This window comes from Tetrao urogallus (assembly GCF_951394365.1).
Source record: "Tetrao urogallus genome assembly, chromosome: 2".
Taxonomy (NCBI): Eukaryota; Metazoa; Chordata; class Aves; order Galliformes; family Phasianidae; genus Tetrao; species Tetrao urogallus.
This window is the reverse complement of record NC_136814.1, coordinates 67,963,144-67,980,636: the sequence shown is the minus strand read 5'-3', so window position 1 is coordinate 67,980,636 and position 17,493 is coordinate 67,963,144. Positions and strand designations below refer to the sequence as shown.

At 40.9% G+C, this 17,493-nt stretch overlaps 1 protein-coding gene across 4 annotated transcripts in view; it reads right to left on the bottom strand.

Moving 5' to 3' along the window:
- HACE1 (HECT domain and ankyrin repeat containing E3 ubiquitin protein ligase 1) overlaps positions 1-3,619 on the bottom strand; it is a gene marked incomplete at both ends in the record, with an annotated part of 49,277 nt that extends 45,658 nt beyond the window's left edge. For all 4 annotated transcript variants that reach the window (XM_079549992.1, XM_079549993.1, XM_079549994.1 and 1 more), the window contains 2 exons: positions 45-99; positions 3,544-3,619. In XM_079549992.1, coding sequence (XP_079406118.1) covers positions 45-99; positions 3,544-3,619 — 131 coding nt within the window. The remainder of the gene's footprint in view (positions 1-44; positions 100-3,543) is intronic.
- Between the last annotated feature and the right edge of the window lie 13,874 nt (positions 3,620-17,493).

Genomic DNA, 17,493 nt, shown 5'->3' with positions numbered 1-17,493 from the left:
TTGTGACCTTAAAATAAAAATAGGAAATGTAAATAATCTCTCACCTGTGCTGGTCAGCCATCACCATTGGCATTAGTGTATAAACAGCAGTTTCATTATCTGTAAAGAAATTAAATGACTCCATTATCAAAATGTAATATTTTACCTAAAATAAGTTCATCTAGCAGGAGTTATTCACCTTTTAAAGTGCCCACTGTTCAACAGATCACTCTTATTACATAGGTTATGGGTACCTAGAGTTACATCATAAAGAAAGATCTACCATACTCACAAAGAGGTAAAACTTCAACATAGCTTTTTTCTCTCTATCAATTTATTTTAACACTGCTACATCAAAGCATTTAAGAACCGTGCATTGAGCAAAAAATTTAAAAATATATCTTAAAAAGACATTTATTTCCCATATTGCAAGGTGACTTCTATAATCCTCACAGCTATGAGTTTGTGAAAGTGAAAGCTACACTACAATCATTTCTTTTAAACCCGACTTGAAAACTTGAATACAGTATGTTTTATTTGTAATGTTTCATATTTCATATCTGACTGCACTGAAAAAAAAAAGGCTGCAACACAAAGATGCAGATCAATGATTGACTGAAAATAGCCTGATATGCAATGATAGTCTCTGTCAGTATTACCACTTCACATATTAGAACTACGTGTGTTAGATGTGCCTGCCTGATCACTTACTGACCTTCTGGAATGAAGTATTATTTTAAGAAAAAATTAATTTGACAAAACTTAAAAATGACTTTAATGTACTAAAACAGCCCTGAGGGAAGAGCTGTTGAAAAATGTATGTGATTATCTCACAAATACATCGACAAAAAGAAAATAATACAGAAAACCTCTTGCTTGAGCTCTGTTCAGAACATCTCTTAGAAGGAAAATACAAGTCTGCTTAAAAATAACAGCAACAACAGAACATGAGAGGATCAAATAAACCTAAACAGTAGTTAAATATGAATGTAGCCAGGCCACAAAGGGTGTTTATGACACAGTTATTCACCTGAGCCCTTTCCTATTCCATTAAGGACATGTATACTGTGCGACACACAGATTTTACCCGAATTTTTCTGTACAGAGCTAATTAACTAAGGAGCTTTTCTTCTTATTTTTTGTAAATAATATCCCTATTCATAAAGAAGCTCCTATTGACTCAAAGTAAAAATACATAATACAAGGGAGAAAAGAGTTATATGCCTCATTATCTAACTTACTTCTATTTCAAGTCATGAACATTAAGGGCCTAAAAGTTGTAGCTCCAGGCTACAAGGCCTGGCTTTCAGGCACTGAGCCTTTAGAATAGAATCCAGATATTTGCATTGAGCTCTTACGTGCCCAGAAAATGCCTACTCAATAGTGATTTAAAACAAACAAACAAACACACACAAATATTTTTGTGTTGGTAAGGCCAGTTCACTGTACTCACTGGCACTGGACTTAAGAAGTAATGCTTGCTTCAAAAACAAACAAATACACTTAAAATTCATCATCCAGAATCTTGATCTGACAAGATACACATATTTTATTTCCTAACAGGCTTGAATTTAACAGAGATCACCACCTTAAAGAAGCGTGAGCAGCACCTATATAGTACCCCAATGGCTACAGCCCACGTAGAGAATCATAGAATTGCTCAGGTTGAAAAAGACCCTCAAGATCATTGAGTCCAACCACAACCTAACCATACTACTCTAACTCCAACAACCCGCCGCTAAATCGTGTCCCTGAGCACCACAACCAAATGTTTTTTAAACACATTCAGGGATGGTGACTCAACCACCGCCCTAGAGTGCTTCACAACCCTTTCTGTAAAAAAGTGTTTCCTGATATCCAACCTAAACTTACCCTGGCACAACTTGAGGCCATTTCCCTCGTCCTGTCACCTATCACCAGCAAGAAGAGACCAGCCCTGCTCTCGCTGTAAGCATCTTTCAGATGCTGGAAGAAAGCAATAAGGTCTCCCCTCAGTCTCTTCTTCCCCACACTAAACAGCCCCAGTTCCTTCAGTCACTTTCATGTTTGAAAGACAAACATGTAGATTCAATTTCATCAGCACCAGGAAGTTCAAACACGCCATTTCATAGATTCATTGAATCATTAAGGTTGGAAAAGACACTTAAGATCATCTTGTCCAACCATCAACTTATAAGTCCTTGCCCACTAAACCAGGTCCCTAAGTGCCTCATCTATATGTTCCTGAACATCTCTAGACACTCTGCTGCAGTACTCTTGTGACGGTGCACTCTCCCCACCCCTTCATTCTTTCCTGTGAATACTGTAACTCCCAGGTAAGCCAGGACGGAGAGCAGAGTTGAACTGCACACCTTTACAATTAAAGCTATTTGTGGCACTTGGGAAGCCATTGAACCACATGTCATACCAGACTGGGAGTGGCATATTCTAACCTGATCCTGTCAGTACACGTTTGGAGTGAAATACTAAATCCCAAACTGCTTACACAAGAGCTGCTCCTCAAGAAAAGTCTGTGCAGGCCAATGAATGGCCAGGTCCAGGGATAAGACATTAGATGCACCAGTGCAAGACGGTCATTGAACAGAGGTTATCTTGGAACATAATTCACATTGTATCCAGTGACAGAACCAGAGGTAACAGCCTCAAGTTGCACCAGGGGAGATTCAAGTTGGATGTTAGGGAAAACTGAATGAATGGTGAGGCAGTGGAACAGGCTGCCCAGGGAGGTGGTGGAATCACCATCCCTGGAGGTGTTCAAGAAATGTTTAAACGTTGCACTGAGAAACATGGTTTAGTGAGAAATATGGGTGATTGGTGGATGGTTGGATTGGATGATCTTGGAGATCTTTGCCAACCTTGGTGATTCCATGATATTGTCATCATGATTGGTTGAAGTGTAACTTCATTATCCCCATAAGTTTGATCTTGTGTTGGCAATATCAAATCAATTCTCACTGCAACTATTCAAGAGCTTGCTGAGAAGTACGAAAGTCCGTCTGAAGCAGCTGTCCACTGTGACATTATCGATAACTGCACCGCAGCACTGAAGCCATTTGTGGGACAAGGAGCCGGGAGCAGCAGAAAGCCTCATAGAAGTCCCAACAGAAAAAGCATGCAGCAAAGAGAGCTATTCCTTCCCCACAACGCAGGAAACGAGAGCTGGCAGCCACGCAGTCAGGCTCAGCTGTAAAAACAACTCCCCGAAGGAAGCGCAGTGACAGCGCATGACTGACGGCAGTAGAGCCCTCGGGTTTCCCGCAGCTGCTCCGCGGGCAGCGCTCCCGGCAGCGGGACGCCGGCACACGCAGAGGGAGGTCACAGGCGTGGGAGCCGCCACTGCCCGACAGGCAGACGGGCACTGCTGGACGCCGGGAAAAGGAAGAGGGTGAAGAAAAAACAACAAGTGCCCGGAGCAATGAGAGGAGCCGGCTCCCGTTCCCCGAGTCACCTCCCAGGGCGGAACCCGCTTAGCCCGGCGGTGCCGGGTCGGGCGGTGGGAGCCGACACAACCCTCTTAACCCCGCTCTCCGATTCCCGAGACCGCGGCCGCCCCTCGGCTCCTACCATCCGGCAACTCCACGGTGCGGGCGCGGCGCAGGGACCTGGTGAGGCGGTTGAGCTGCTCCATGGCTCTCTCCATCCTCAGGACAGCCCGCCCGACAGCCGCTGGCAGCCCTCGCACCGCACCCTTCAACCCATGGCGGTGGTACCGGCGCCGAAGCTGCCCGGGCCGCCGTCGGAACCCGGCGCTGTGCGCATGCTCGGCGGCGGGGGTGGCAGTGCGCATGCGCGGGGCGGCGACCGGAAGTGAAGTGGGCGTGGAGATGGAATGGGGGTGCGGTGGTGCGCTGTGGTTGGGGTAATGTCGGTCCTGTTTGCGGGTGGCTGTACGTCCACGTGGAAACAGCTGGCAGCATGAGTGTCACGAACACAGAGTCACACAGAATGGCCAGGGTTGGAAGGGACCTCAAGGATCATGAATCTCCAACCCTCCTGCCACATGCAGGGCCACCAACCTCCCCATTTGATACTAGACCAGGCTGCCCAGGGCCCCATCCAACCTGGCCTTGAACACCTCCAGGGACGGGGCATCCACAACCTCTCTGGGCAGCCTGTTCCAGCACCTCACCACTCTCTCTGTGATGAACTTTCCCTAAAATCCAACCTAAATCTTCCCTCCCTAAACTTAAAAACATTTCCCTTGTCCTGCAACCATTTCCCCTTCTCCTGCAGGTGATGTTTATTTGTCATTAGTACTTTATTCCTGGCAGGAAATTACCTATTGCCAAATGGCAAAAAGTAACAAATGCTGTGTATTTTGTCCTTTGTAATACTTCAGGTGCTACTTAATGTTATCTTGACAAGCAAAGAAAGTCTGGGTTGCATGAAAATACAGTGAACTAACATGCATCTTGTAAAAAAGGTGGAAAAATCATAACCCATGCATTGTTAATGACAACCAAATGCAAGTGAGTGAGAATCCACGTGGATCCATCATCTGATCCACATACAACGACTATGAAACGTATGACATTTCAGTGAGATAGTGGAGCAAAATTAATGTGTTACATGTTCCAGGAGCTCCAACTTAGAAGCATGTCTTGGAGAAAAAAACCTCAGTTGATTGAAAGAGGTTCAGAAGAGGTAGTAATGAAAGACATGGATTGGCTTCCATAGTGATAACTGAGGCAGAATTCTGCTGTCTGGGTAAAATAAAAATAAAATAAAATAAAAAAATAGAGAATATACAACAGAAGATGAAAAATGATGACCAAGCATGGATCCCTGAGGTCCCTTCCAAGCCATTCCATGATTCTGTGACAAAGGAAATGAGGATCTATTGTTCACTCTCTCTTCTCTACCGTTGGACAAAGGGACATTCATTGAGTGAAGCTTGTTAATTGAAAAAGGAAACAAAAATAGGGAGTACAGTTGCAGTTCTTACCAAACAGAGTGAGGGCTGCTGGAAATTGATGTAGTGACTCCTCAGAAGTTCACGAACAATGAAAGAAAACTGAATATGTAAAAGCCATACCTGCTCAGGAAGGCCCTAACAGTCCCAAAAAAGTTTGAAGCCTAGATTTAGCTTTTATGTTAGAGTATTCCCTAATAGCCATACTAGTAGCAGAAAATGTTTAAGGAGGCATACAATTAGATATTTTGTGAAGGGAGCATATAATAGAGTCATGGAATATGCCAATCCAGAACAGACCCACAATGATCATCAAGTCTAATTCTCCGCACAGGACCACGCAAAATTCAAGCCACATATCTGAGAACACTGTCCAAATTCTTCTTGAACGCTGGCAACTTAGGGCCATGAGCACTGCCCTTGGGAGCCTGTGTCAAGGCCTGACCATCCATTGATTTTTCTTAGGGATAGATGACTGGATAACTACACTGGAGTCCCTTCCTAAAGTTCCGTGGAAAATATTAGATATTTATTACTAGTAACGTATTCAGCCAAGCTTATTTTCTGGGCTTTAATCTTTCTCTTAAACAAAAGGTTCCTTAGTTGAAGATTCAGAGACTGAGGAATGTTAGTAGTAGTAACAAGATTACTTACTGAAGACTTTGACTATTGCTTGCTCCTTGGAATATCATATTCTGTTGCTAGCATGCATGCATACAAATCTCTTTTCATCACTGATTCTTGCATTCTTGACAGATAATGTATGGTTTTCTGATGTACTCAACCTGTCTTTGTAGTCTGGAATATTGTCATAATGCACTTTTTTTGTTGATGAAGGCAATAAATACTCAATATCCATTACTTTATCATAGCAAAATCAATGCATTTTGAACAAGAATCCCGAAATCATGTTACAAAAATAATCAATTTAAATAATAAAAAACAAAAATCCAAACGAAAATCCAAAGTTGTCAAGGAGGAATGAAATTATCTAATGAGTTTTAATGTTGGAGCTAAGAATAATGGAATGCTGTCAAAATGTAAAAAATAAAAAAAAAAAAAAAAAAACAACTCAATTTTCTGCAGACAAGACTTCGGAATTTAACAATTCTTAATGATGAATGAAAAAGTCTGTACTTTCTCAGATCAGCCTTAGTTGACAGATAGCAGATAAAAACAGGGTAGCTGTTTAACCTCTGAAGAAAGCCTTCAACAAGAGGGGGAAAAAAAAAAAAGACAGAAAGATCCAGACATAGGAAAATGGATTGCTAACCTGCCAACATATCTAAAAAAAAAAAAAAAAAAAAAAAAAAAGCAGTAACACATAATGACACCGTCTGATCTTTAAATCTATATATATCTAGCTACCCAGATGACAGCTTGATCTCCTCTGGTAGGTAGTAGCTGCCGAGTATCCCAACCAAAAGTCAGAAAGCTAAGATACTTGAAGACATGTAAAGGGAAAGATGTTCAGCATCAGCATTCTTTGTCTCCATTGGTCTGTTAGTCTGAATGTCAGCATTCAAGAATCTTGCAAAACCTATCTGCTTCTCAAGACTTTTTTTTATTGGTGATGAAATTGTGTATTTTAGTTTTAATTAGGATTAACAATGTTTAAATGTATTGGTTTTACTAATTTTGAATACTACAGAGTATATTTCCTTATAGTATGAATACTGATATATTTTAGTTGTTTGTTGTTTGAGGTGGCAGTTGCTTATTTGATGTTTCATCTTATCTCACAAAAGATGCTTGTGTGCTTTCAATGTGGTTATTTACACCAAGTGCCAATTTCTTCCTGAGTTAATACTGCCCATTTTCACAGAACTCTTGTGAGTTGAAACTCTGGAGATGAAAACTGCATCAGTGCTGCAGGTACTGACCTGATGTTGATTCCTTCCCCTGCACAACTTCCTATTTCAATTTGGCCAATCGTTTTTGCCTTTGTCTACATTTACACAATAAGATAGTAATGCTTTCTTATATGAGATACAGTAAAACTCCAGTGCTCAAGGCTGTGAAAATGTGAGGGTTCCTTGTGTGTGTATGTGATTATGGATACACCTAATTACAGAACTACAACATGTGTGAACAATCATTGCTCTTCTAGGAACTGAAGCAAAGAAACTTGAAAATTTCTAAAAATAAGACCCTTTTATGAGACCCTCATTGGCTACAATGATGTTTTAAGGCTGCACCACCACCATATTTATAATAGAACACATTTAGAAGCATACTTTAAGTTCATCAAAAATGGCTGTAACAAAACCAGAGCATTAAGGATGTGCAATCAATATGGGTTGTTAGAGGTTTATGCTAGAAATTCCTAGCTTTTAGTGCAGTGCTAAATGCAAAGTCTCCAAAATTAAATGATTGTTACAGCAGTTATGCAAAACCATTAGTGGATTTTGTTTTAAATGGAGAATATTTACAGTCACACACTAGATGCTCTGTGATCTGGAGGCAGTAGGGCAGAAAGAGTACTAGAGGACAGGTAGACAACAAAGAGCTAGCAATATAATATTTGAAGATATTTTTCAGTTATTCTTGAGACACAGACTAGTTAGGACTGATGATTTTTATCTTCCATATTGTCACAAAGTGCTCAAGAGAGAGAAGGATACTCACTCCATCTTATTTCCCTAGCAATAAGTTCCACAGTCTCCCAACTTAAATACTGTTGTATTTAACAACTGTTAAATACTGTTGTATTTAATCTTTCTCAACCTAAACACAAGGTTTTCCACTATCTATCTGATGAGACTTGCTATCAAGCCAGACAACTTGGACCTCATCAGGATAGGAAAAATATTCCTCTTTCCCTAACCAGCCAAGTCCCCCTGACTTTAATTTTGTTCTTGTATTTTTTGTCCCTCTTTCAGGTTTTCCTGTGGAAACTCTACTTACCAGCACATTACCAGACCAATAGAGGACATGTTGATGGGTACTTGCAGCTTTGAAGCCTTACTCTTTACACCATAGCAGGAGGAAGTCTAAAAGAAAAAGCATCCCCTGATGGTTAACATCTGCTTTGGCTGTGAACTGTATGAAAACTCAAGGAAGGAAAATCCAGAGCAAAGCAGATACCAGTAACATGATCTCAGTGATCTCAGTGCTCAGCATCAGTGATCACAAGTGTCAGTATCACCTTCAGAGGCTGTCTTAAATTCTAGATTCAGCCAGGTACTTTGAAGGGTGCATAAATGGCCTCAGCTGAGGCCTTTCTATTATTATTATTTTTATTTATTTATTTTTATTAATGAACTGCTTTAGTAGAAGAAACCCAGCTTAACCCTGTGAGTTGTTAGTGTATCCTGGGATGTAGATATTTGAACAGTGTGCTTTTCCAGTGGTATTCCTGCTATTCAGCCTACGTTGACTGTCCTGGAAAGGCACAATTAGGCATCTCCAAGTGGCAATTAATTCCATCTGCTTTAGAAATTGGTATTATATACGGAGGAAGCATCTTCTGAGGGTGTGTGAGTCTATATCTTGAGTATGCCTAGGTCCCAAACTGAAAACTTTTAACTGGCTAAAATTAGCTAAAAGAAGTAAAAATAGCTAAAATTTGTTACTTTGTGACAAATGTAACTTATAATTCTTCTCAATTTTATTAACTTCCTTGTTAAGGAAAATATGCCTTCCCAAAGAAAGACTAAGATTCCCAACTTGCAGAAAACCTTTGGGTCACTTGCTCCCTGAAACCAGTCAGCAGAGTTCCTTCCCATCAATACCCAGATAACAGGCATGAACCTATGAGCCCACTACACTCACATATCCAAAAATGCCACATTCAAGCACAAAAGCAGTCGGAGAAATTTGTCTTTCACAGTTAATTAAATCAATTCAATTATTCCTCCTGTGAGAGGAGGAGTGTCTCTGGATTTTACAGGAAGCTGATTGCCTTGAGCATTCCCTGGGGAAAGCAGAACTGGACTGTTTCTTTTCCAAAAGATACTAGCATCAAAACAATTAAAACTGTGAAAGTTATGGCATCTATCTTGACAAACATTTCTTCAGAGATTTGGTTCTTTTTTTTCCTTTTTTTCCTTTTTTTTTTTTTCTGGATTGTTGTCAGAAAGAAAATGCAAAACTAAATAAATTTTAAAACCTTCAGCTCTTCAGAGGTCTGTAATTCCCCTGCCCATTCTTCACACAGCCATACCAAGTTATGAAATCTTTAAGCTGGTTAGCCAACAGCATAGAAGAAAGAGAGAAATCGCTATTGATGCTTCTTGTTTTAAATCCCCAAATCAATCTGTGGCACAGTGACTTTGATGTGAACTCTGCATCTCCTTTTTATTGCATCTGATTTGTCACTGGGTTCTCAGGTCCTCACACCATGGATTCTCCACACCATGCTAAGCCCAAGAACTGAGGCCTAAATTAGACTCTTTGGGCATCACTGGATGACAAAGCATTAGAGCAAATTTAATGTGTGGGAAAATGTGTTTCAGTTATATTCTGTTGTCTTCTTTTAAAGAAAAATAAAAGGGGGAGATTCTTCATTTTATGCCTTTCACATTTTGGCAAACTGTGAGGCAGGGCTACTTGAGAGAAATCTCTGATCTCGTTAGTGAGAAAAAATATCATTAAATATGTATAAATAGGTAAAAGAGTTGGATTTATTGTTTGTCCACTACTCATTGTGAAGGAGCAGATGGTGTGGTTGCACATTTTTCATCAAGGAATAAACTAAAAGAGTATGGTATTTCTATGGGATACTCCAAATACAGAAGCACAATTGGGTGTGCTCCCCCCTGCAGCTGCACTGACTTTTACTTGCTTCCAGCTCTGCCAACAGGGATTCTCCTCCCTCTGCACTGCAGTGATGGCAGTCAGCACATCTTCCATGCATGGTGTGGAGTCATTTGTCCCAACAGCCACTCATTGCAGACATGGAAACCACCATGTCTTCTGTTAAAGACAAGAGTGCATAAGCAGGGAATTCACAGAGTGGCAGAAGAAGCTGGCTTCACTCAAGGACCCAAACAAGCTACCTTACCTTCTTCATTCCTATCATAGAATCATAGAATGGCCTGGGTTGAAAAGGACCACAATGATCTTCTGGTTCCAACCCCCTGCTACGTGCAGGGTCACCAACCACCAGACCAGGCTGCCCAGAGCCACATCCAGCCTGGCCTTGAATGCCTCCAGGGATGGGGCGTCCACAACCTTCCTTGGGCAACCTGTTCCAGTGCATCACCACCCTCTGTGTCAAAAACTTCCTCCTAATATCCAACCTAAATCTCTTGTCTCAGTTTAAAACCATTCCCCCTTGTCCTATCACTATCCACCCTTGTAAACAGCCGTTCCCCCTCCTGTTTATATGCTCCCTTCAAATATTGGAAGGTCGCAATGAGGTCTTCCTGGAGCCTTCTCTTCTCCAAGCTAAACAATCCCAGTTCCCTCAACCTTTCCTTGTAGTACAGGTGCTCCAGCCTTCTGATCATCTTAGTGGCCCAACTCCAGACCCGCTCCAAGAGCTCCACGTCCTTCCTGTGCTGGGGGCCCCAGTCCTGGACGCAGTACTGTAGATGGGGCCTCACAAGAGCTGAGCAAAAGGGGACAATCACCTCCCTGTCCCTGCTGGCCATGTGATGCTGCCATAAGACATGCATGCGAAGTGAGTCCGTAGCCACTTTCCCTGTGCTCCCCAGAACACTGTTCTCGTTGCTGGAGAGATGCTGTCAGGACTGAGGAAATGAGCTTGAACCACTTCAGACGCAGACCCATGCCTAACCCCGATGAAAATGGTGGCAAATAATCAATATGGACCTCTGCAAATGTCACTGCTAAAGCAGCTCTGTGTCTGTACTGTACACAAGTTCATACTGATGTATTTTAGTATAACTGACCATTTAAAATATGGCTGCAGTTAGACTTTGCAGAATCTAACAGCCATTTATCATGGGATAGAGAGGCTTCATGCATATATACATGGACCTCCGTTTTTCCAAATGCTCTTCTATCACAAAAAATCTTTATTAACTTTGTTGTCAATAGTATTGAAGATAAGAAAATGCAGCATTGAGCTGTTTCACCCCTGTCTGTTACCCTGACTGGAAATCAATTGTTTCATTTGCATATCCACCTTAAAAACAATCAATGCAACCTTATTTTGTTGTCAGTGGGATTTATAAGAAAGTAATAATAGTAAGTATTTTGTGCACATTTATGGCTGCTGCCAAATGAAACAAGAACTTGGCTGTGTTCAGATGTGAGTTCTGAGCCTCATTGTTTCTGTTTTAGGGGGCAAAGCAATATTAACAAAAGCTGTAATAATAATAATAACAATAAGAACAGTATTTACATATCCCACAAAATAAAATACGTTATTTTGATATTTTTTCTTATTTTTTCAGGAATATTGTCCTACAAAAAATAAAAAATTTTTATATTTCACATAATGATATTGCTTAAACCCCTTCTAATATTCTCTTTCAGTGGATTAACTAAGTTCCTCAAATAACACTGAAATCCACATTCTAAAAAAGTACAGATCTTACATATAATGGAATTTGTTTCATGTTACTGTGAAGGGATTTCATCCAGAAGTGCAAACCTGCTTCAAGAAGGTTAGGAAAGCACTGCAGTTGCTTTGGTTCTGCCAAGCGGCCGTGAGTCAGGGCATCAAACAAAACCCTGCTCACATTTTTGTTTTTATTTTACCTAGCTGCATTGTTGATCTGTTGAATTCTTTCCTTTTGTTGTTGTTTTTTTTTTCTATTGTGCTATACAAACTTTCCTTACTTGTGGTTTCCCTTTCTGAGACTTACAGCAGCTCTTGAAAATACATACAGATCTTTCTTGATTTGTTTTAATTTTAACTTGAACAGTTTGGGTTAAAAAATGTTTTGTATTTTGATGACCCATGTGATTTATGCTGAGCCTGAACAACATCTCTAAACAAAAGGACCATCAATTGCAAATTGCTCAGCATCCATTTCTGCTCTCTGTGGAGCAGTTACTTCTACTTGACTTCTACCTACATTTCCTCAAGGCTGAGTTGCTGAAATTTCTCAGTAATGAAGAGCATAGAGTCAGTGATATGTTTTTAATTCTTTCTGTCTAATACATCCATGCTCCTGGTCTGCTAATACATCCATGCTTCTGGTCTGAAACAACTCTGCCAGCTCTATCATATTTCCCTTTATTCATTTTTCATTGCACCTTGGCAAAAATCAGCAGTGCTCAAGGACTGGAATCAGCTAAGAGCCCATTTAAACATATGCCTGGGCAATACGAGCGTGTAATTATTCAGTCTTTGTCTGTCAGACTTCGGTCATACCATCCAAGTGATGCAATCTTGCTGTCTGCTGTGCCAAATGACCTGTTTTCCCTGCCCTTCCTCGGTAGTTCTGTTCCTGTCTTTATTCTGTGCAGCTGCAGCTGTCTACAGATGCGACATTTTCTTCCTCCAGATAATTATAGCAATTTTTTATACTCTCTTTTTTTCAAGAACATGCAGATTTGCAGCTCTTCAATGATAATTAATGATCTCTATACTCAGCAGAGGTCACAATAAAAAAACCTGCAAGGTGAACAATGTTGAAATGCTATATTACATCCTGAACAATACCTTAAATGTTTTAAATGAATGTGAAATGAATTGGTTAGATTTGCTACAAATGTAGAGCTTCCAGTATACTGAGATTTTCATTATCTATCTCTTTTTCAGGCATTCAGCAACTGCAAAAATTACCTTCAGATTTGTACTATTTTCTATCATTCTAGAATTTATTTCATTTTGAAGGATTCATTTTCTTCATCACCTGATTTTCTTCCTGGACATAAATTAAAACTGGGCTGATTTTAGTTACTGCCATTCAGTTCTGTCATTCAGAGAAGTTCAAAGGAAGGCAATCTCCATTCCTTTCACAAGCAAACAAATAAATGAATAGCATATATTATCACCCGAAAATACCGTGTATTCCTTTAAGTTTGACCAATTCCTTTAAGTTTGTTTGGTGTACCAGAGTAAGATTGCTAAAAATTTTAAATATTTAAGCTGTTAAATGTCCACATGTTAAAAGAGACATGTCAACGTGGGCTGTGACTCCAGGAGTAGAAAGGCTTTGCTACACTGGCAATTCAAAAACATAAATCTCTGAAGACAAATGGAAATAAGTTTTGATAGCAGCACTACTTCTTTTCTCAGCTGCCAAATGAGGATACTGAAAAATTCTCAGAATCGTGTAGCTAGTGTGCCATGGGTGACAGTGAGAACACGTACAACAGCTGCTTAAGCCAAGGAAAGAATTCAGTCTTTTGTAAGAAATGTAAGCAGAAGGCAGCATACAAGAAGCAACCACAAGATGTCAGCCTTAATGAGTTACTGCAGGTTGCTCTGCTCAGCTTCATCCTGGTAAGTAACTAGGTAGGAAATAACTGTATTTATCATGTTGGAGGCTTTGTGAAGAAAATGATTTAAGAATAATATTGCTAGTCATACACACATTCAGAAAAAGACTGATCAACTCCAGAGTCCCTCTGCGTGGTTGTTTCTACCAGAAAGGCACTGAAGTCGTAGTGCTCCTGCTGGAGGCTCACACGGAGGACAGAACAGGAATTTGTCACCCTGCAGCAACCATCAGCTGTCAGAGCTGCCAGAGGTATCAAACCAGATGGACTTCTGCCTTCATCTTATACAGTTATTTTTACTCTCTTAATATTCTTGGCCACAATCCTGTCCTGCAGTTCTGAATGCTTGTGAGATAATGAGAAAGTTCCAATTTCCAGTGCAGCTCTGGAGACGTTCAGTGACAGCTCCATCGATCGCTGTTCCTGGAATGCTCTGCAATCTGCTCCCCTCAGCTCGCCTCTTACGCTGAGTAGTTCTGCTCTCCTTGGCTTTTTAAAACAGTTGTTCTTCTTACTTCTAGCCACTTACACAAGCAGTGCTCTTGTGTTTGCCACCAGCAATACACATTAGCCAGATTTGTCATTAGCCACTGCCACTGGTCACAGCCTCCTGCTGTTGTTCCTGCTGCAGCTTCTTCCCTCAGCTCTGTCCTGACAGCAGAGCTGCTGGCTGCTTCTGTGCCTCTGCCCAGCTCCTCCTTTCTGCAGCCCACACAGACTTTCAATTGTGCTTAAAAAGTTCAAGCGATACCCAGAATCTGCAGTGGGCAGATTTCCCAGTGGGATCTCACTCATGCTTTGAAAAAAAAAAAAAAGAGAAAAAATACTCGAAGATGCTATGATCCAGGTGTGCTTTAGTTCCTTTGCTGCAAGATACAGGGCCCAGCTGCAGCACTGCCCCTCAGCCACCACAGGTAGATTGCCCAGGACAGCATTAAAATTGTTACACATCAACTTGAGAGCTCAGCTGAAACGCCCTAAGGCACCCCGAAGCTTGCCAGGAGGTTAAGCCCTGTCCCATCCTTAGCTCCATTGCCAACTCTTTTACTAGAGTTACTTTGGCCTTAAAATTTAATTTCCCCTGCCATTTCTTTGAGTTTCACGAGACTTTGTTTGATGGTTGTCAGTCTCCCTTTATACTCTTATTTTTATATTTGCTTAGAAGAGCGAGCATTGTGATTTGCAATTAGACACAGCAGCCTTGGTTCTGGGCTTTCCAGGAGTAAAGATGTGGTGGAGAGCAGATCCAGCACCCTGCAGCTTCCTGATGCTGCCCACACACTTGGGACAGACAAACATGGAAAATGTTCTAGGGTATTCGTGCCTCTTCTTGATCCACCCACTGCTTATTGGAAAATGTTCTGATACATCACTTTCTGTAACAATATCTTTTACTTATACTAATCCCTTGTAAATAGCAAAGCAAAATCATAAAGGTAAAGAATAAAAGGATGGTGTTTCTCAGTTCTCTCAGCTTCTATCTTGTAATTTGTCTGGAAGCTGTCTCCTTTTCGTTACAAAATCACTTCCTCTCTGCCTGCTTTCTTCTCTGAGAAGCAGCTAGACATATTGACTGCTGCTGCCGTCACCAGGGATATAGAACCATAGACTCAGGAGTTAGCACACATCGATTTAGTACTCATCAATTACTTTGTAATTGGTACCGCTGAAGAAATACGAAATGTCAGCAAGACAGTGAAATAGCAGGACCTATCTAAAAATAGATCTGACATAGATACATTCTGCAGAAAACCCAATGCTTCCAACGTACAGAAATCAAATTTTCAGACCAGTCAGTTCATCGTATTTATATTTCTCTACATTTTTAATTGCATTCTATTAGAATTTGCCCTTTAAGAGGCAAATTCACATCGCAAAATTGATTACTGTAGCCAACCTGGTTCTCAGACCAGAAACTCCTCGAGTCCTTGGTTTCATGGGTACCTTTACATCAGTCAGGACAATCCCAGCTCAAGTTTCACTTAACATAGATAGTAGAGTTACTGTGTTCCACTAAGAAGCATTTTCTTTCTTTGCCGGATGCCTAGTTGACTTCTGTGTTATTCACTTTTCCCCTTGTTCTCAGTATATGGTTTTCTATCTTTAACATTTTAAGACAAATTTATAGGTCAGTGTTGCTCAGAAGATCAGTTTTAACCATTGACAGTGATGATGATGGATGGGATATACCTTCCCCAATGGTTAGGACAGTAATTCCCAGCCCATTTCCTGCCCTGCATTCCTAAGCTCACCCATCACATTCTTTACTTTCCTACTCGACCACTTTATTTTTCCTTTAAAACATGCCTTCCCGCAACCATTGCCCTCATCCTTCTTCTATATATCACTTCCTGCATCACCTCAAGCTTTCAGAACATGCATTTACAGGCAGAAAGCAAACAAATCCAAGTCCAGTAAGACACATGCACTTACAGTTTTCTGTTGCAGACTCGTTTTCCTCCATGCACTAGTGTACTTCCCAGAGGTCAGGATGTGGCTCATTAGCGTGCTCTCAAGAGCTAGCCAGGGACCCAGGAGGATATACATTTGAAGGTATGTGCACTTTTTGAGACCACAGAAGGATAAGATTCCTGGAATGATTCTGGCTTCAGCTTTCCAACAGTTGTGAAACACTTTCTATGCAGAATTCTTTTTTTGTTGTTCTCCTGTACTGTGGTAGTTCATATTCATAGTCCATATTCAGCTTCTGATATTTTCAGACCCCTCACCATCTTTGTCACCTGCTGTTCTGTTCCTGAATCTGGATGTGTGACGCATTCCTGTGGCTTACTCCCTCCTTGAAGCAGCAGCTTGAAGGGGCTTCACAGAGGTGCTGAGCTGCAGCCAGAGATCTCCCAGCACGTCCTGCAGGACCTGATACTCCCCAGGCCAGGGCCTCCTCATCCTCCTGGCCACGTGCATTAGGCTAGGGGGCCTTGCATCCAGAGCATGGAGTCCTCAAGCCAGAAAAAGGATGCAAGTCAGGTTGGGGATATCCTGGAGGCCTGTTGTTGTTTGGTCCTATGGCGTGGGACCATGGGAAAGGGTAGATTGGTTGAACGTCATGTATGAAAGATGATTTGACACAACTAGGTTGGAGAGGAAAGTTTACTTATTCTCTGTTACTTTCTGAATGTCTAATAAACCCTGAGCACTACAACACAAACAATAATAATAATAAATGAAAACCTTATTATTTCTTATTATGATGTTTTTATTTCTTATAATATCTATTGTTACTCAAAGAGGCTTTTTTGTGGGAAATATGCCACAGAATTTAACTTCATAATCAAAAACAATTTCATAAATTAGGAGTTAATCATCCAGAAAAAAAAAAAAAAAAGATATGCTTGGGAAAAACAGCTGTATGGAATACCCACTCTTGTCAGTCATGGTTATGTCATCATCTCACGAACCTTCTCAGAGCAAGGAGGTGTTGTGGGTCATGGGAAGGGAGGAAGGAGTGTGAGATGAATAATCTATACTTGGGGGAAAAAAAAGCCATACTTATAGGCCAGATCTACTGAAGACAAAAGATTTATAAAAAGATTAACTCACAGTACATGAAGCTATGTAAGCTATGAAGCTAAGTACTAGCAGCTCATCCTAGATGTAGGGCAGGAATGCAGCAGGCAGCAGCAGCTATTGCGGGGAGATGCATGCTGCACGGGAGTGGAATGCATGTAATGTGCTGTCTGGAGGACAGGAACCTGCTGAACTGCCATGGGAAACATGCTGTGGCAGCCCAGCACCCCCAGGACCCACAGGCTGTGCCTGGCTTCAGCTCTCTTCCCATGTTCCCAATAGAAGTTTCACAGCTGTCACAACCAAAATATGGCACATCAAATCACACACTCACAGTTCACTGTATAATGACACAGAAAAATAGGAAATACGACAGATCTGTGACACAGCACTGAGATTTTTTTGGTTCCTGCAATGACCTGATTCCTGACCATTTGTAAAAGCAGACAGAAGTTATTTTAATCTAAAACTTTGATTTTTGTACTACACCTAAATAATTAATAAAGCAATAAAATTGTTCCTAAAATATATAAATTTGCAAAGGTACTTGAAGCCAGATAGACACAAAAGAAAGATGTTGTGCTATTGCTTCTGTCTGTTAACAAGTCTTCTCAGTATAACTGGAACACAAGTTGAATAATATTTTTTGTCAGTTTTTTATTTATAGCAAGATCCTCATCATAAATTAGCAGAATATTCTTCATTGTAAGGGC